This window comes from Merops nubicus, unplaced genomic scaffold (assembly GCF_000691845.1).
Source record: "Merops nubicus isolate BGI_N331 unplaced genomic scaffold, ASM69184v1 scaffold4002, whole genome shotgun sequence".
Classification (NCBI taxonomy): domain Eukaryota; kingdom Metazoa; phylum Chordata; class Aves; order Coraciiformes; family Meropidae; genus Merops; species Merops nubicus.
In genome coordinates, this window is record NW_008594102.1 from 44,519 (window position 1) to 65,917 (window position 21,399).

The following is a 21,399-nucleotide window of genomic DNA, read 5'->3' on the forward strand; positions in this document are numbered from 1 at the left end:
ATTATTTTCATGTGTTAGGTTTTTTCATTTCAAGAAGCTAATTTTTGCTTTCCATGACAAAACTTAGGGAACCTTTTAATTCAAATCACACAGTGATTAACTTTGCCTTGAAGTTTATTTCTGTACTCTTGAATTTCTTTAAAAGTAGAAAGAATGATGAAAGAGAACTGGTTTTATAAACGTAACTTCTTCAGGAATCATTCTTTTTTTTTTTTGAAATATGTTCTCAGCTCCTACTGTAATTTCTGTAATAAGAATCTGAACTTATTCCAGAGGTGAAATATCAGAAAACATTAAGCACCAGTTAAGCTCTGCAAGAGACACACAGAAATTTTTATTCTAAGCAAGTATCTAGTTCCTTTTTGTGAGTTGTTTGCCTGACACTTTTTTTTGCTGTTTGCATTCCATATGCTGTTTTCTTAAAATATTCTTTCCCTGGTTTGGTGGTATAACTGTCTCTGACTCACTGTTGTCTATAAACATGTGTAATGGCCTCTTGTGTTTAGTGTGACTGTTGGAATTTAAATTTTCTAATAGTAAAAATAAAAAGTTTTTTTCCAGCTGAAAATCCAAACCAAGCTTACAACTCCATCTTTACATCTTACTGAAATATGGAAAATCTTACTTTGATGACAGCAAATAGATTTGCAAACTGAATTTGTGTTCTGAATAAAAAGTCCATTTTTGCTTGCTTATACATTCCTCTGAATTCTGAATAAGAAATTTTTTTGTTACTTTCTCCCTAGGAATATTTAAGGTCCTCAGTTAAGCTCCCTATACAATATGGGGCAGAATATCGACCTAAGGAACAATATACCTTTAGGCCACAGCATGGAGATTTCTGACCAATTCAAGTAATCAGTCCCAGGGAGGTGGTTGAGGCCCCATCCCTGGGGGTTTTTAAGGCCAGGCTGGATGAGGCTCTGGGCAGCCTGATCTAGTGGGAGGTGTCCCTGCTCATGGCAGAGGGGTTGGAACTGGGTGATCCTTGTGGTCCCTTCCAACCCTGACAGATTCTGACATGTTTTAGCAGAGGACTTTAAAGCCCTAATGGCTCAATGGTTGGACTTGATGATCTTAAAGGTCCCTTCCAACCTAAAGGATTTTATGATTCTATGATTAGGTAAGTGGAGTGATCAGTTTGATGCATTGCATGGATAGTGTTGTTGCTCAATCACTGGCAGCTGCTGCTCATTTCTGATCTAGAAAGGTCTGATCATATTCCTCTGCTTTGCCCAGTCATAGACCAAAGTGTTCACTCTGGAAGACACAACTGAGAAGGCTTTTCAGCAATATGTAGTGCTTCCTACTATGGTGTATGATTCACAACAAAGGTCTCAGAGCAAGCCACAGCACAAGGACAAAGCTGCTGGCACTGAAGCAGATCCTTATGACCTCAGTCATGTGGCTGGATTTCTGTCTAGACTTTCATGCACAGAAATAGACAATTCTAATATACCACCATAAAAAAAAAAAAAAAAAAAAAAGAGAGAGAAAGGATACTCTAGCCTACTGGTTTTCTGGTTGTTTCTTTCTGACAGAACTTTAAGGCATCCAATGACTTTTCTCTTCCTTTCTGTCTCACTTCAATACAGTCATGAAAATAAGGGGGAAATATTATGCAGGTGTGGGTGTGACAGTGTTCACAATGATGGGACCACAGTGCTAAGAGGCTGAGAAATGAACTCGTCAGTGAAGAGTTAGTGGCTCAAACCACCAAAGTCATGATGGAAGGGGTGGCAAAATCCTCTAAGAGCAGGGAAAGACATCAAGGATGTCACCATTTCTAACACAGTAGAATTCTACACTTCCAGCACACCTAGCAAGTGTCTCTCTCCCTCTTTGGATGAAAAACTGTTAACTACAGTTTTTGACTCTGAGAGGGTTCAGTTGCCAGAAATGAGGTGAAAGCCACTAAGTTCATGGAAGGTCCCTGAATAACACCATGGTTGGTAATGGCAGCAAAACCTGAATAGAGACAAATTATGCAAACAGCAGAACTAGGGGAATGTAGGTCAAGTGCTTGTAGCTTTTTGTTCCCTGGCCCATTTCAGGTCAGGCATTTCCTTAGCCTGGCGTGCACACTCTCCTTGTGGTTCAGGGAGACTGTTTGCACTGGCAATGCTTATGTGGGACAATGCAGTGCCATGAAGAATAAGGTGTGTTAGCTTTGCCCGACCTTGCCCCAGACCCAGAAGCAAAATGTTCATGGAACTAGCATAGGACTCCTTCTGAGCTACGTAGTCGTGTTGGAAAAACAAGGTATACTGGCTTAGACCACACACTGGGCTAATAGAACTGCTATAGCATAGTAGCCAGTGTCTATGCATGGACTGCACTTACACCATCCAGACATACCAAATGTCTAACATCCTGCCTTTATTAAAGTGATCTGCTAGGAATAGGAACTGAAGTGTACCTGCTGTGCTACTACTGCATAGAGTTTGTGCATCCGCCCTCCTGCCTTGCACTGCCTAAGTGCAACTCTCACACATGCAACAACTCAGGCTGATGTGAGGAAAGATCTCCTTGTGTCTCTTGCAAGGGAAAATAAGGAGTGAAGGTCAAGTAAAAAAGGACTTGGTCATGTTCTGCATTGAGGGTCTAAAACTATACCACCACACAGTTCTATGAGGAGGGAAGTGAACTGATTACTGATATTTTCTGGACCTTTTTCCAGCTTCCTGCTTTCTGCCCTTCAGAGGAATGCAATGAAACTGTCTTTCCTCCTTGTGACTCATGAGCTCCTAGTGCTTACTCTTTAGCACCTGAGATATAAGGACGTGTAGGCATCACACTTTCCCAGGCAAAACAGACACTGAGAAGGGAGAAGGAGCACTTGAAGCTGGAGGAAGAAGATTAAAATAGCACAGATCACAGGTATTTCCATTCTTAGTGGAAAAACTATCCAGACAGCTAAACAGCATCCAAACCTTCACCTATTTGCCTCTATTCCTATTGGTTAATTAAGAAAAGCTGCCAGCATGATATTTCTGCAGCAGCTGCTGGCTCAAGAAAAGGGCAGATTACTGCAAAAATGAACAAGAAAGAAAATACATAAGCAACATAATTTTGTACATTCTGCTTTTTGCTTATACCTATTTGGTATTTGTGGCAGCTAGGTCATTTTGCAGAACTTAACTGTATTTGTAGTGCTGCAGTATTTAAAAGCAGGCTTTGCTTTTGTTTTGGACCTGGTGGCAAAATTTAAAATGATCTTTGGTACTATGTTTTTTCACTTTGATACAATTAACAGACATTGCATTTTACAAAGTTACACAGCATCCCACAGTTTTTACAATGCTGTTAACTGGTTACACACCCTCTGTTCAGGAAGTGGTCTAAGCTGTTGTGTCCCCTGAACCGTCAGGTGATTGTTTAATAGGTATAAAAATGCTCTAGCGATGTCACTGACTGAAGAGTTATGACAGGAAAATGCAGTTTCAGGATACAGCTAAAAAGCCAGGCATCGGTGCAGCAGAAACATCATCTTTGTACCTGGAGGTGGCACTAAAAGCACAGGGAAGAGACCCACCAGTCTGCCTCTACAGGGCCAGAGCTCTGAGTGGAAGTGCAAGCACACCTGACAAGTCTTGCCTGCCGACAGTAAAATACATCCTTCTAACAAGTGGCACGGATTAGAGAAGATAGCTGAACGATATCCTAGTATTCCCTAAAGAATGCAACAATCTGCCATATCATTGTATTATTTTTATTTTCCTTCCTTGACAAATCCTGGGTAACTCAATTTTTTTTTGGCAGTTTTATCTTTTTCATAAATTCATTAAGTGTATTTATTTGTCAATTATTTTTTTTTTTCTGGTTTTGTTGAATAGCTTGCATAAGCAAGAGTGATTATCAGCCACAGGTAAGTAAAATGTTCCTATATTTGCTATTCACAGTTATTGTCCTGTGAGGCACACACAGAGTTACTCCACAATGTTAAGTAGAAAATTAAATTCTTCTCACATTGCCTGCTTAAAAAAAAACAACCAAGCAACAAATATTTTTCCGGAAATACTGTGATATTCAGAAAGGTTAAATTTGGCACAGAAAAAAACTAGTGAAATCAACATGAAATCAAAACACCAGTGAGGTCTAAACAATAATTACAAATATAAATGTTTTAACTCCGTATCATCAATCAGAAAAATGTATTTTTTCCACATGATGTACATAAATCATACTGCATTATCTCTGTTCTGGTTACATAACATAGATACATGGAAATTAGATTAACTTCTCTTGAAACAGAATAATTTTTCTAAATCTGTTTTGTTTGAAATCTGCTTTTCTTCAAAACACATTTTTTCCTGATGTGACAAGACAGATTCTGTGGAAATGGGTTTTTCTCTTAGTACAGATAACTAAGCATCTACCTATATATTCTTATTCATAATGGTATTATTTTCAGAAGAGTTTCAGTGTTCAAAATATCATTAAATTAGTACTAGACTGTGTGTTGTTCTTGATGAAGTAAATGAAAAAAATCTATAAAACCCTTTCTATGTAGCTTATGCCACAAATGGTTTTATTCATCTGAGAACATTTTCACAGGATTAGCCCTACTATGAGTCTTACTAAAAGCAGACAAACAAAATGCTTACAGCTTCCAGTATAGCCCTTGAGTCTGAAATTCTTCCAGTTGTAAGCCAAGAACTGAGAAGCTTCCTGAAATAGGTGTTGGACTATGCTGGCATACAGCAGTGGCTGGCTGCTGGGACATGTAAGTCCCCAGCTCTAGCAGTGGTTCATGCGATTCAGTGTTTGCACAAAGAACCAGCATGCCCACTCTGTAAAACAAAAGAAAATCTCCACAATCCCCATGCACTAAGTCAATGTTTCTTCTAAACCTTCTGCTACCAAGTATGTAGCCACGTTAAGCCAATGTGGTATAACAGTAAGCAGTACTGCTGCTGTAGATAAACATGATGAGAATACAGTCCAGCAGCTAGAGAAAACTCTCACTCAGGAAGGTGGTTTTAACCCTTGTCTCCTCCTAGAGATTGTTAAACAATTAGTAGCTTGGAGTTTGCTAACTATTCAAAGGCAGTTTTAACATACAGATATTTCCAACCAAGAGTCTTCCCAGAGCTTTTAATGCTCAGATTTTTACTAGGCCAATGAGCCTTATTGGTACAAAGACAAGGTTTTTTTTTACTTATTCATTTAAATAGGTAAGCTCCATAAGCACTTCACAAAGGTACTTCTGCATGTTATGTTAATTAGCCCTGACATTCAATATCATTTACAACCAATATACAGAGTGGAAGCCAGGACAATATTCCTTACAACATGTTATCCACTATATTTTACTGTACAGGGAACAGATCTGCCATGAGGAATTGAGAAGAAGGGTCATATGCCCAGATCATCACAGAGGCCAAACATCTATCCAGCATACTGATTACAAAGAATAGTAGTTACGATGATCCTAAATTTCTAAATTTTCTACCTACACTGATTTTTTTTTCCCTTTCTGATTATTATCATGCAAATCTCACAGACAAGATGGTACCACATAAGTGCCTGATTTGCAATTGAAATGATCTGAAAATGGCATTTAATCTTCTCAGGTGAAAAGCACTGTTTGAAATGGTACTTGAAGATGCCGCCGGACATTACTGAAATTTGATAGGCATCCATATGTCTTAACTCCTCTTATTGTCCTTTGGAGTAAGTACACAATGGTTTTAAGAATAGTGGTAGATGACCAGGTATTTCTGTAAAACCTGACCCCAAGCAAGCAGGAAAAGTTTGTACTTCTTCCTTTACTAATGTCCAGTTGGAGTCTTTCAGCAGGCAAGTGTCCTATTAGTTTCCTGTAATCGAGTTTTTAAAATTAATTGATTGCTGGTTAAAAGCCAACTTAAAGAATCTTTAAGTAACATATTCCTTAGGGATGCAGAATTCACCATGCAAGTCATGGTAGCTGGAATGACGAAAAGCATCTAAGATGGAACTCACTCTTGGCCAGTTGAAAGGCAACAGCATAGCAGAACAGTATTTTCCTGCTTGCTGCTCGATTTCACAGCTAGTAATAACATATGGAAGGTCTCATATTTATGTATTATGTGTCACTCACATACCTCCACCATGTGCAGGCCTAGATTAAAGATAGCTGCTATACAGCTAGTCATGTGCTGCTCTGAGTTTTCAAAGTCAGGGGATTTTTTTTTCCACCTGAAAGCTATATTTGGCACCACAGCAAGTGGAAACTATTATCAGTTTGTCCAAAACAAACTTCTGAGGCTGACAGCCACAGCACCTATCAATACTGCAGGTCATAGGAGAAAAACTAAATGGACTGATCACATGCTGTTGACTCAGATAAACAGCACAGAGTCCACAGAAATTATAGCACAAGATACACTCAAATCATAAAGGAGGTGTAGGCGTGGTCTTGGATGTCAGGACAAACAAAAAATCCCAACAAAGCTTAACTCTTAGGTAGGTACAAAAACTTTAAGAATTTAAATAAGATAATAGAGCTAAGTCATTCCTGATTTCTCCCTTCTAAGTAGCACAGCAGAACCAGGGATGTGTTCAACCCATGTGTTCCAGTGTTGGTTTTACACTTAAATGCAAGAACTGTGACAATTTATGATTTATCTTCTTAACCGCATAGTTAACAGTTAGTAGGTGAGAAGAGAATGTGACACTTGTGAACTACAAGCATGTAAGAATGTAAGATTTGTCATAAAGGCAACTTCCAAATTCCACCAAAGCAAACATACATCTTGTTCAACTTTCTCCTTTCCTCAGGGACTAAGTGCGAAACACTTTGGTGGTGGGAATAGGACTCCTATGAGGCATGGCAGGAGGTAGTAATTTCCTGATACCCCTGCCTATGGCTAGTATAATTTCTACTTTTTTCTGTGATTATGATAGTTAGAAAACATATTTTTAAAAAATCCCAAATACCTCCATGCATTCAGTATCTAGATAAACTTCCAGTCTTCCTTTGGAAAAGAGTACCATTGTTTCATTGCATAGGAGAGGTATAAGTATTTCCTTTTATAATTTTTATTTGCTTCTTTTCAGTTTACGTGAACATCAACTTATTTTCACCTTTTGTATTATAAGATAAAAAAAATCCATGGATTTAATTTCTTTATCTCAAGTTTATATTGTTAACAGTCAATTTCCCATGTTTGAAATTCTCTCTATTCATAATGGACCTTAGATATAAAGGTATCACTTCATTAATGAGGTACTGTTGTGGAACATGTACAAATGACAAAACCAACCCCATACTTCTCCAGAACAAATGAATGTCATACTTCTGTGGGAAGAAAGTTCTAATAATATTTCTCTGTAAAACCCATCATACATGAAACGTTTTCAAAATGTCTTAGTCCAACTAATTTGTTCTGAAAGTACTTGCAAACCAATTCAAAAAGTCAAACATCATTTTGTGAGCAGGGACACTAGGAAAAAAAAGTCCTATGACTTACCTGCACAGCCCAGAGGTAGTCCAGACGCAGCTTCAAGTCCACCTGTCTGGAGTGCAAAGCCAAAGCACAAGAAAATAGCAAAATGGCTAGGATTGGTTCATAGCCACGCATATAAAAGGAGCCACCCCTTCAAAATAAAAGGAAAGTGAATGGGTTATAGTAGATTTTCTAGTACTTAATACTACGTATTTTTAATATCATATCTTTAGTTTATTCATGTGGGTACCCCCTAATCATTAGCCTTTTCTGGCTAGTGTCTCATACGGGCAGGGAGATGGGTGACAGTAAATCTGACCACTGCATCATACCAACATTCAACTTCTTGAGGATCCTGTAATGCTATACATTATTGTAATGCATGTGCATGCTTTTAATTAGGAAATACAAAGCCATGCAAAAGCTTAAATGAAATTGGAATTGGTTGAGGGCTGCTGAAACATGGAAGTGAAATTTTTAACTGTGTTTTTCTATTTAATATTATAATTAGACTGCAGTGTGTTCAACTGAGGTATGTTAGCATAGAATTACAGAATAATGGGGTAACGGTTGCTAGTTTCCAAAGCTGTTCCCCTGTTGATGGACAGCACTAGATACTACAATTACTGGGGAGAAGATGCCTTAAGTATTTCTTATGGTCCACTGAGTAGATAGCCCTAAGCAGCACTGAGTGCTAGAGGACAATTAACAGATGAGCAGTCATTGTTATGAACATCTGTACAGAAATACCCATTGCTTTAACTTTTGAAAGATACCTACCCCACTGCTCTTCTGTAACCACTGAGTTCCAGAATAACTATGTACAAAACTGTAACAAAAAGCAGGAGAATCATTTTTGGCAAGGAAGATACACGTAGAAATATTGCCAAGGTGAGAGTCCCCACTACACAAGAAAGGAAAGCATAGTGGGCTGTGTCACATGGAAGCTCATTCATTGTTTTATTTGTTCCACCAGGAGAAATGATAACTATTGAACTGCTGGAATTGGTATTCCAAACCCAAGGCATACAGCCAACCTAGAAAAGACAGGAGAGATGAGAAGGGAAGAAAGTTAAATATGAAATAAACAAAAATGCAGCTGCTATAGAGGCTGGCTGTAGTTTGTTTCTAATTGGGAGAATATGGTCATGGAGTCTGCATCCAGCTCACTGCTCTAATAAAATCTCTCTCCTTTTCCTTTAATGCTTAGTTTTAGATGGACACACTCTTTGTTCATTATATGCCAACACAGTCAACCAATTAAAGCCTGGGCTTAGTTTAATAGTTCCCCTCTCTGACCAAAATCAAGAGATTCTCAAGCAAACATATTCTTGCAAAATTAAGAGAATTCAGTAAACATTTTATGTGCCTATAAGGGTGAGAAAGGTTCTTGCAACAGAGCGCAGGAAGAAATGTGAGTCTTATTTACTATGTAAACTGCATCAGTTTCAATGAATCAACTATAACATCAAACATACTTTTTGTTTGAAAAGCTAAACATGAATAATATCTTTTCTTCACCTCTGAGCTACTTCTGCTATCACATGATTCAAATACAAGGCCTCATCTTTAATTACCCCTGCCACTTCAGTTATCCAAAAAGCTCGATTTTCTCCCTAAACTGAAAAATAAAAAAAATGTTTTATTGTACATCTTATGGGAAATTTGAGACAATTTAACCTGCTTCTTCCAAAGCAGTCATGTACACATCTCAATGCTGTCTCCCAAGTAAGGGAGGAACTTCAGGCAAATCATGTGAGTCCATAGAACTCCAGTTATAACTGCACTCCAACCTTCATCCCTTATGAAGGGACACAGTAAGAGTTAGCATAAATGGGGAGAGTGGTGTAGTAGTGTGAAATTGATTTTAACAGGCACCACCACATAAGCCTTGTGGTGTACTTAAGCTTCTCTTTTGAAGTTTGTTATTAGACATTCTTATTTCATCCTAACCACTGATAACGAGATTTTATAGCATGCTGTAAAATAACAGACAACTTGAAAGGTGATTAAGCAATATATTTCACAGGGGACGGTAGTAGTTTAAAAGATGAGACATAACTGATAAAATGTGAGTTAAACTCATAATGGTTAATACTATGAAATGAGAAAGAGCGAAGTGAAAAATCTGTTCAGTGTGATTTTTCCCAGTATCCTTAAAAATGCAGTTCAGACTAAACTCATCCAAAACCACAGGCAAGCATGAGGGCTTCATAAATGATATGCAATTCATCCAGGAAAATACCATCTGCTCTACAACTATGACTGAAACTTCAACACCTAGCTCCTCTGCTAGCTAATCATCCTAGAAGCCTTACTTTGCAGGAACTAAAGATTTCTACTGATTAAACATTTCTCCGAAGTATTTCAATGGTTGCAAGTTATTTTGCTTCAGCAAAGGATAAAGGTTTATTTGTGACCTATTCTAAGTTGTAACTACATGATCACTGCCTTCTTGGAGGCCAAAACTTCTGAGTTCTAATCTGTCTTCTTCCACCAGTGTCTAGCATTGCCTCAGGCTTTATGATGTCTGTTTCTCATTTTCACCATCTTTAAGTGACAACAGCAGTGCTTTATTCATTTGGTCCAAGTGTCAGATCCAGAGAGGCTGATCCACAAAGGTTCTAGTTGTCATAATATTAATCTCAATCCCACACAGAACTTGCTGAGATGCTAGGCACCCTGGAATCACTGCACATTATGCATTTTGGGTTTATATGCATACTGTGGATCATGTGTATGTCTGTGTGCTATTAGGGCTACGTGTTACTCACGCAGCTGATGTTCAGGAATTCTCAGAAATGTCTGAAAATGAGTAATTCTTGGTAACTCTCAGAAGACTGGGATTTGCACACATGGGATGCTCTGCCCATTCAGTTCATGGGGATCAGCTTGGCAGATGTTCTCAGGGGAGACCCAGGGTTGAGTGAATACATAAAATACAAAATAAGGGGCTTGGCATCTCAGTTAGCACTGTGAATTGTTCATGGAATCACTGCTTTCTTATTGGTCAGAACACACTGCCTAAATCCCACAGAGAGGCACAATTTGAGACATCTGCCTCCTCAGCATTTCCAATTGTGTTTAGCGTGCTATTTTTGTGTGGATTCTTTCTTTTGTGTACCCTAACATGTTTAATTCATTAGCATTAGCAGCCAAAATGCTGAAATTGAGTGGTAGGAATTTGACAAGGCAACTAGATGCCAAATACTTAGCTGGAAGTTTAAATCTCATTTGACATTCAAATCCACCATGTAGAACTAGCTGTTAACCTACAGGAAAAGAAGCTCAATTTTCAGAAGTATTGAGCAAGTCGACTTCATACAAGAGAAGCTTCCTAGAAATTAGATGTGAATGGATCATGAAGTAGCAAAGCATAAGCACCTCTTCTCGTTTTGCAATACTGTCCATATTTTAAGATCTCCTATCTTTTCTGATCTGTCTGGACTAAAAATATCTCCCTTTTATTACACAGAAATATGTTCTGTCAGTTGCCACACAGAAATAAATAATGTTGTTTGACACCCTGTCTTGTCTGTCACAAAATATTAGCCACTGAACTAGTAAGCAAGTTGACCATTTAAAATTAGTTTTCCAATAAAGTACATGACATCAGTAGACTGTGTGATACTAAAGTCTGATATAAAAATTTCCATAGGTATGGACTAGGTATTATCTGTGTAATTTGCTAACAGCTTTGCCATTCCTAATTCAACACCCTGACTCAGGGCAGTGAAAGTTCAAATTACAGCAAAGGGCTTTAATTTTGAAGAAATATGCTTTGCAGCTATGAATAATAAAGAGTATGAATTCACAAGCTGAGGATATGGTATGTGTTGAATGGATCTGTACCAGGTTGCTCTTTAAATAGAATGCTAAATTAAGCAACACTTGATTTAAATACTCACCACACATCCTTGAGCCACGGAGTATATCAAGATCACAATAAAAATACACAAAATGGTACGAATTTGTATTGTCAGGCACCCTGGAAAACACTAAGGAAGAAAAAAAAAGATTTATAGATAAAGATTTAAAAATATTTTTTAGTATTCCATAACAGAAGTGAATAAAGAAAACAGAAATTTTGCCTGCACTGCACCTTATGAAAAGAGCATGCAGTTATTGTGTATCTGTGTTTTAATGGTAATTGTCTTTTGGGAGGTAATAAATGTTATATTATTATTATACGTTATTTTTCACTATAATTAAAAGTCTTTGAAAGGTTAGTAGGATGTCTGCTTGTAATGCAAATATTAAATTAGGATGGCATTTGATTTTGTTCTTATGGGAAAAATACCCAAAGCATCTTTTGCCTTGCGAATTGTCAGCTCCAAATAGTGATCCAAGAGAACATACGGTGGTAGCACAGAATTTTAGAGTGGTATTTGTGTCTTCGGCTATAATAGTCACGTGAAACACCAGGGTAGCTTTAGTTATCAGGATTCATTAAAAATACTGAATTTGTCAGAGCAGAAAGAGCAGCAGAGAACAAAGGAGTCTTGTGAATCTCTTGCTAAGCTCCATTTTTACTCTGATTCCATCACTGTGAAGTGTGAAGTACTTTGAGCATATACCAAGCCAGTGATGGAAGGTTACAGAGGAAGTGTTAAGTCAGTCAGGTTCTAGTACTTATGCTTGCTCCAGTCATACTGCTCTACTCTGGTTTCAGGGAAAGCTGTTTCCTTCTTTTCACCTTGCATTAAGAATGTTTGGAGCATCTATTATCTACTGGACCCATGACACATCTTCCAGACCACAGGACTTCTACTGTCTTCAAGGGGTGAGAAAACAATCAGATTTAAAGTGGGAACAATCCTGCGTCCCTTAAAAGGATGGAGATGACTATTATCAAGGCTGGATCTGACAAGATCAAACGGAGAAAGCCAATAGCTAATTTTTAGATCAAGGACACCAGTCCTGAATAAAAGTTGTTCACTTCAAGTGACCATCATATTCTCATCAACTACATCTGGGCTATGAAGCAGAAGAATACAGCAATTACAGAATAAATTAAAAACTAATTACAAAAAATAAAAAAATAATAAAAGAATTACAGAATAAATAAATAAATAAAATTTGTGATCTGCAAATACATTATGGCTTCAGTATGGATTAAATCCATGTCATCATAGGTGGGGAACAACCAGTGTAATATCAATAGTAGATTTATTTAAGCATGTTATAGACCTGAGTAATTTTGCTATACCAGAAACCAGTTTAACTATTAGACAGCATCAGTAAAATACATCAAGATACCCAAGGTATATCACTGTTAATAAAACAGCATATTCTAGAATAAAATCCTCAAATTGTAAGAATCTCATATTGAAAAGCTGTGTTCTCAAGGGAGAGGATATAGCAGTATCCAGAATTACACCATGAAAAATGAGCTAGCGTATTTCTGTACTTCTTCATCATTATCATACAGTTCAAGTCGGAAGGGACATCAAGGGTCTCAAAAGTAGTGTCTGCCCTGATCCCTGGGGCCATTTTTGAAGAGCTGGTCAGTACCCAGCCTGTGTCACTGCAGGGGGTTCTTCCTTCTCAGGGCCTGGACTTTGCATTTGTCCATACTGTATGTCATAAGATTCCTGTTGGCTCACTCTGCCAACCGATTTAGGTCCCCTTTCCCCTTCCATAGTCATCCTGACAGTGTGTTGGCTGTTCCCCTGAAATTGGAGTCACCTGAAAACTTGAAAAGTGTATACACCATGTCCTTCTCCATGTGATTGATAAAAATGTTTACAGGACAGGTTCCAGGATAAACTCCTGTGATACCCCACTTATTACATAGTACATTAGATAGCATAAATAAATAATAATTTATTATATGGGACTTTTTTTTTTTTTTTTTTCACAAAATCTAAAACTGTAATTTTCTGAGTTTTTATATTTCTTTATTTTTCCAGTCCTGAATTTCATCCTGTAAGGTACTGAATCTCCGGAGGAGCCTGGAATAAGTTCAAATCCTGTTGACTGCCAAAACAACTGGAACAAATTTTAAGTTTGCACTAGCCCCAGGGAAATAACATAGAGAGGAGCAATTTCCTACAAACTTCATCTGTGTTTCTACCGTCCATAGACAGAATAATAGATGATTAACTAATGTGCCTTTATGAAACAAAAGAGGTAAACAAGATTACTCCCAAATAATTGTGTAAGTTTATAAATAATCATCTGTTCTGTACCAGATACTCAGCTAATATACTATTTATGTTTCCATGAAAACATTTACTTTCTTCCTGCCAAAGGGCATTTTTTCTTAGCTAAAAATTACTGCGTGTTAATCAGTAAAGCTGATTAACAGTGTAGGTGTTTTCTCATGATATTTGTCTGAAAAGACTAAATTTAGATTAAGCCGCTACAGATTTCTTTCATCAGAAAATTAGCCTGTAGATGTTTTATTCTGATCTGGCAGACCTAGTTCTCTCCTACGACAAGCAAATGTCCTTCTGAATCATTACTGTTTTGAAAATGTAATTCAAGAGAATTAATCATTACTAAAGGTTTTGAAAAGGCCAAGAGTTTCGTGTTCAAAACATTGTGCTTTACCATCAAAACAGCTGCTGCTTTGGCAGGAAACGTTCTGAAAACAGAGAGGAAGTTAGCAGGACTTTACACCCAGATACCAGCTGGAATGGAAAGGAACAATAGGGTACTCCATAGTCAGAAAGGAGAAAAAGTCAGGTTAAAGCAGCTATTTATCTGAACACCAGAATGATTCAGTAGCTAGAGGTAAGTGTTCAGGGAAGGTGTAGCAAAAAAAGACAAAAAGCACAGCATTAATGGCACTGAATGCCACACTCCTGTAATGATTACTCATGTAAAACGTCTACTTTCAGGTGAACCGTCTTAGTTTCTGAAATGCCTAATACATTACTTAGGAATGAACTTGAAAAGCACATAGATTTCAGACTCTGAATCTGTGAAGCATGTGCTGATGGATTCATATGCCAAAGGACAAACAAAACATAGCCAGCAAAGGAAGAACAGTAATAAAATCTTAAATCACTTACTTGTACTCGTGTGACATGTAGGTACATAATACAAGCCACTAGGAAGCATATGCAGAACACCAGGAGAACGAGAACTATGGTACTCCTAGAATCAAAACACAGTAGAAGCAAACCAATGCAGATGAGAACAAAGAGCACAGGGGTCCTGAAATTGTATTGTGGATGAATAGTAGAGGATCTCCTCCTCACCCTTGCTCTAGGACTAGAATATTCACCAAGATGACTCTTAAAAGTGGAGTGTGTAACTCAATTACTTGGCAGCTGTGTAACAGTTGCCAGACTCTTTTCCCTTTTAATCTCTCCTTCTCAAAGATTCAAATATTAGAGGTCAGTCAACTCAGTCACTTATCAAATCAGATAAAGTCAAACCAGACTGTGATCCTTTTTCTAATGAAACAGAGCAACTCCTGCTTTCTGAGTCTTCCTCAATTGTTAGAAAGATCTTAGGTTTCACAAATATGCTGCAATAATTCTTTTAATTCTTAATCCTCCCTCTTCTCATCTTTCAAAATAAGCTTGTTCTTCACGAGAGGAGGGGTGCAGACTAAGCACTTCCCTCCTCCAGAAAACCTGTTTCTGTAACAGTACACTATGGATGTGAACAAGCTGGCAAAAATTAGTCCACCATTGCTGCTGCTTTGATTTATGCCCAGGAACAGCCTGGCCCCAAGTCAACCATGGAACCAGGGCTGTATGATAGCAGCATAACATGATCTTTACAGTTTCTTTTCTAGCCTTGTTAGAACAACCCAGCCAGTTCAGAAGGTGTGAGCTATGGCTGCAGGCATATACGTATCTGTGCCCTTGACCATCACTGAGGAAAGATTGCTTACACAGGGTTTCTGACAGTACAGGACTGCAATTCTTCTGATGTAGAATTCCTCAGTATTTGGCTTTGATTTCAAAGTCATGTAACAATTCCCATCAGTACACAAACAGGGAAAATTCTGTGGTATAGTAAGTGTACTCAGAATGGGGACATGAGTTTAGATGCTGTCAGTGTGGATTCTAAAAACAAGTATTAACAGACAGCAGGCTCTCCTTTGCTTTTAGAGAACTGGCTTGTATTCAGGATGGTAGTATGCTAGAAAAAAATGCAGGGGGTGTGATTGCAACAGCATCTTTCAAGGCAGCAATAGCCAATAAACTGACACTAGTGGCGAGTGGGACCCTGACAGAACTTGGCTTATCACCAGTAACAAAGGGCAATGTTGTTTTTTAAAACTAAACCCAGCATAAGACATCAGAAAGGTTCATCATCAGGGCTTTTTGTGGCTACATTGCATGTGTGTCTCCATAACTGGACAGCTTAGGTTGACAGGAACATAGCCTTACTTTCACCAACTCCATCTGGGGTTATAAAATATGTCTTTAGCTGAGAAGCTGTTTTGTGCAGATGATCATAGGAATTGTGAGAATGTCAAACCCAGTGCTTCCTGTGTATTTATGCAACAACTGGCTTTCTTACAATATTTTCTTCTCTCTAGATTTTGAACCTCCTCCTTGGAATATTGCGATACGTGTCAAATACTATTATTATCCCTTCTCCCCTTATAGTAACACATTGCACTTCTTGTCCTGGCTTTTGTATTTTCTTGTCATATGTATAACTACTTTGGCAATCTAAAAAGCAACTAAAAGCTCCAAATTCTGTGGAGAGGGGAAATTTTCCAACACTTCCAAAGTTTTAGTCTTGCTCATGGCTGCATCTGTGTCACAGTGTGGGAAGAGCCTGAGAAGATCAGTAATTTGGTTGTATGAAGCCACCATCAACAGACACTGGAAGAGAGAATTTAAGACCATGCAGCAGGTGGCTTTTCTAGCTAATCCAGTGATGCACCAATCCATCCTGTGACCATCAGTTATGGCCTTCAGTGGTTATATTCTGCTGGAGCTTGCTTGTCTGTCAAATCAGAGCTTAAACTGAATCTCTTTTTTTTCTGAGTGACAGTACTTTTTGGAAAGTTTACCAACTACCATATCATATGATTATTGGAAACTCAGTCTAGTGTCAACTACTAATAGTCTTTCTCTCTCCTTGTTCTAAATTGCCATGTACTGCATCTGCACTTTGCTTCAGAAGTAGGTGAAAAAGTTCTTAGCTACACTACAAATAGTCAACAGAGGCAGTTAGATGATTTTTGTGAGTTTGAATTCTTCAGGTGGAAGTTATTATATAATAAATTTAAATGATGATTATTATTATTAAAGTAAAAAAGGTGTTTCTCATACTTTCAATTAGAAACACTAGAATACAGGAGTAACTTATTCTGATGGGATCTGTGAATAGAAAAGAACCAGAATTTAAAACAGGAATTTCAAAAGAATTGTCCTGTGACCAGTTCTATTCCCACTGAAGTCCTAATAATTAGTAAAAGTGAGTGAAGCTGATTTTGAATCTTTTGACAATCTCACCTGAAAAAGCTTATTACTAATAATTTTTATCCCTTGAACACAATTGTATCTACTTCTCATAACCCCTGGATTTGAAAGTGAAGTCTAATTATTTTTTTTCAGTCATCATTCACACAGAATTGACAAAATGTGAAGCAATCACTAAACTACATCACTGAACACTAGGTATAAGACACCCTCCAAATACATCATGAGCATTTGGTTACGTCTGCTTTAGTGTAGCCAAGGTCTGACTGTGACTCCTGGGAATGGCCAAACTATGCACTAGGCAGGTTTTGTACTGATAGCACCAATACCAAAAACCTCAATGCAGGCTATAAATTTGGGTTGAAAAGCCAGATAGATACTTCAGTACTTAGTTCTTGTTAAGCTCTCTATAGTTTTATCTATGTTGCTATAAATATCTGAAGTATCTTGTCCAAATTGTATTAAATTATACAGCAAAATATGTCTCTTTTGGACAAATGGAAGAGATAAGTTAGACTGAATGTATACCAGAAGAGAAACTCCTTTGCTTATAAGTCTGGAGCACGTCCACAGACTCCAGCACAGTCACACTGGCACAAGTTCACAACCTTGCCCAGAGATTTACGAGTTTGAGAAGATACCAACCCGGGTGCTAATGTCATTCCAAAAACAGTAATGCTTTGACCTGTGTAGGATGCTTCAAGATGGTCCACTTTGAGTTATAATGGCAAAAGACAGAAACTTACTGTGGTATTATTAGAAGGTAGACAAGGCCAAATAAGGCAGCTAGAATTAGTGAGAGAACTACAGCACTGGTGAAGTACTCATCCTGAAGCTGGTGGTACTGTTAACAAAAGGAAGAAATGAAGACAGTGAGCATTTTATACAAATGAGATACTCACACTTGTCCATTTTCAGTAAGAAAGAGCTATAGCCTAAAATAAAACAAGCCCCTACTCATTGTACAAACATGCAAGTAATCATTGCTTAATTCTCAGGAAAAAAAAGATAAGGCAAGTGTATACAGGATTTTCCTTGACAGTCTTCTATTTCAGCTGCTCCTGTTGGCTTAGCTGTTTAGTTTCCACCCTATAACTAGTCAAATCTGGGTTAGTATCAGATATAAATTTATCTTTTGGAACTAAAAGTATTCAGCCAAGTTGAACCATAAGGAAGTGATATTCCCTCCTCTCCACTTATTCATAACAAAAAAAGGCCAAAACCTTCTTGGTGTTGCCTTCAAGGACGTCTGTCACCTTATCTGCTCAGGACAGGCTAAAGGCAGCTGCTACTGAGAGATATAGGCTCAGTTACTGTCCTTGATTCCACTAAGCCGCATTCCTTACAAAAGAACACTTTTCAGGGGTGGAAACACATGAGAGTTTCCTGAGAAAGATCCAAATTCCAACCACATTTACACCAAAATAATTTCTTATTTTGAAAGAAAACAGTTACAAGTAAATAATAAATTACTGTGGAAAATTTAAATCAAAGTTAATTTTCAACACCCTAAAAAATTGTGTCCAATGTGGCACAAAGCCTTTTGACTTGAAACAGTAGTGACACAAAATCTTAGACTATGAAGTGACTTACAGTGGAAAAATAAATGCTGCTGTTAAACTAATCCAAAATCATATCATTTTTTTTCTTTTTCAAATACATAAACCAAAGGCTTTTATTTTTTTCACAATTGAAATAATTTGTACTTACAAGCAAAACCCGTACAAGGCAGGACCAAACATTTTACTTTGTTAGCTTATCTGCATGCTTATAAGTCTGGAGTAAGTACTCTGATTTCAGTACAGGCACACTGGCACAAGATCACAGCCTTGCCTAGAGATTTAAGATTTTTTAACATTTTCTAGGACTGATGGGATCAATACTTTTCAGGCTACATATACTGAGGGAAGCATCCTCCTGTCATTCTCCACAGCAGATGAGCCAGTAGGCAGCCACATTGCCACAAGACAGCATTAAACAGGTCACACAGGTCAGGCAGTTTGGAGAAGCAGAAGGAAGGCTAAAAGCCAAGATGTGTAACTTTATGGGGAAGGATCTTCAGGCGTAGAAAGTTAATGATCTTTCTTTTCATTCACTCCAAGTGCTTCCATAGAGGATGGAGTTAATGTCTCCCTATTTACTGAGACACGGTCCAGAGGATTATTTAAAGATAGTCAGTAGAATTTAAATATTGTCTAAAAACAAAGAGAAAAACAGTGCTAGTTGGCTCATGGTAAACATAATTTTAAACCCCCTTACTTTATTTTCACGCTCAATTTGCTTGTACTTCAGGGTGATGAAGTTCAAGTCAGCCATCTCAGATTCTGTTTGCCGGGCCTCTATCAAGCGGCTGATGTATCTGTTGACTCGAGTTCCTGGAGTGTTGTATACAACATTGGTAGAAAAGGAGGAACGGTTCCTGAGTTTTTCAGAGGCTGTCCTTAATGCTCTCCTCTGTAGCACAGATGAATAAAGAAGCATAGGTTTTATTAACATTGAATTTTTTCATAGCTGTTCATATTATCTCAAACTCACAGCCAGAATGGTAGATCCATTAAGCAGCAATACTACAGAGATTTATCTCTGTGATTGCTGTCTTTTAAAAACTCCTTTGATGAAATCTTGATATAATTAAAATCAATGAGAAAACTCCTACTGCATTCCAGAATTTCAATCCTCATCCACAGAAATTCTCTTCACATACTGCCCTGACATTCCTCTGCAACTCAAGCAATAATCAGTTTGATGTTAATCAGTGTAACTTTACCTAGAAAAATAGATATTTTTTTCTTGATGGAAGACACAGCTCTGGACATCTTGAAGTCAAGCTAATCATGCTCTTCATGATAAAAGAAAAGTCCTACTGTCCTAGACTAGGTAACTATATATTTTGAAAATATACTTTTCCTTATCCTCTTGCACAATGGCCATATGTGAAATCAGAGGTTCTGAAATCTCAAGTGTTCCTATCTTTAAATCACCCAAGTGGCTCTCTTGTGTATTATTATTTCTCTATATTATTTATTGTTATTGTTTATTATTATTCCTCTTGTGAAATACCTCTTGGGTATTTCAGAACCAGATAGAACAGTCCAATAAATTGCCAGAGCTAACCTGTGCCTAACTGGGGTTAATTCCTCCATGGCTGAGATAGCACAACTGACAAGATGATCACTCACAGACCTTTTCAGTGAAAAAAATTTATCACAGAACATATCTGAAAGGGATTTTAAACCATCTGTCTTACTTTTCATAGAGAGCACTCAGAAGAAGGTGGACAGCATCTCAGCCACACTGCTGGTAACCTTCAGTTAAGAGCACTGTAATCTAAACCATTATAGCTAGCTCTGCAAGGGCATGATTGCCCATGTCCCAGCACAATGAAAGGACCAGGGCCTTCACAAAATGCTCTTGCAGATGCTGCATTTTTTAAATACACAGTGAGAAAGATGTAGGCCAATCTTGTAAAAGAAAAAAATTTAACCCAATGGTTAGCACACTGAGCAGGAGTAAAGAGAAATCGATTGAATATCCTTTTCACTTCAGAGGGTTCAAGCCTGGCTTCCCAAAAGAGTTTTGACAGCTAAGCTCAGGCACATTGTACTATTTCTATACAGTTAAAGGAATACTTTTTTTTATCTAACATCTGCAGAGTTCAGGAAGACAATTCTAAACATTATGAAATGACAAGTCTGCTCGGGGGTAAGGACAATGCTGGCTCAGGATATAATCAATAGAGTCTGTGAGCAAGCTGTTACAAAAGCACACAAAATTTCTCTCTTCACAGCAGTCAGTACTTAATAGCCTGCTTTTTAAAACCTAAACTACAAAATATATTTTTAAGAGGTGGTGATTGCTATTCAATGGAATGGAAGTTTTCTGTCTTATTCTACAAGAAGTTCTCATGAGATCCTCATCAGTGGCCTACAGCAGTTCATTAGCTTTCCTAGCTTATATATATTATACCTGAATACTTCTGAACAGTGGGAAGGGTTAACTGTTTACTGATACCTTAGTTTTCTGATTGTAAAAAAGAATGGGCCTTAGCAATGATAAAATAACTTTCCAAGTCCTGTTTTTCTGGCTTTATGTAGAGAGCAGGTTATAACAGCTTTAAACAATTATGAGGCTACTTAAAACATTTTTCTTCAAACTATCAGATCTCATTACTTCTTGTCTGTGGTGTGAGAACTAACTGTTTCAACATGAAAAATAATCTTGTGGACATACATGGAGCATTCAAATAAAATCTTCTGGGTTCTGCTAGCCATACCAGAAATCTTAAATGCCCAGCCAAACAACTATTCTAAATGTTTCTAAACAGAGATAAAGTTGTTTTCTTGAAGAAGATGTTTGTCCCACAAATTTGTAGGAAAACTGAGAGCTTTCAGGAATATTATCAGGAATATAAATTTTGCTCTTCATAAACAACAATTAGTTATCATATGTATTGCTTAAGGTGCAGCAGAAATTACAGCTTTGAGGATTTTTTATAATCCAAATGTAAGCCTATAGCATAATAACTGGAGTGAGCAAAACAGCATTTAAAAAAAAAAAGAAAAAAA

General features: G+C 37.6%; 1 protein-coding gene across 1 annotated transcript in view; it reads right to left on the bottom strand.

Moving 5' to 3' along the window:
* ADCY1 (adenylate cyclase 1 (brain)) overlaps positions 1–21,399 on the bottom strand; it is a gene marked incomplete at its 5' end in the record, with an annotated part of 104,463 nt that overhangs the window by 10,349 nt on the left and 72,715 nt on the right. Inside the window, 6 exons of the mRNA XM_008935621.1 lie at positions 7,458–7,584; positions 8,214–8,470; positions 11,342–11,431; positions 14,453–14,537; positions 17,581–17,678; positions 19,094–19,288. Coding sequence (XP_008933869.1) covers positions 7,458–7,584; positions 8,214–8,470; positions 11,342–11,431; positions 14,453–14,537; positions 17,581–17,678; positions 19,094–19,288 — 852 coding nt within the window. The remainder of the gene's footprint in view (positions 1–7,457; positions 7,585–8,213; positions 8,471–11,341; positions 11,432–14,452; positions 14,538–17,580; positions 17,679–19,093; positions 19,289–21,399) is intronic.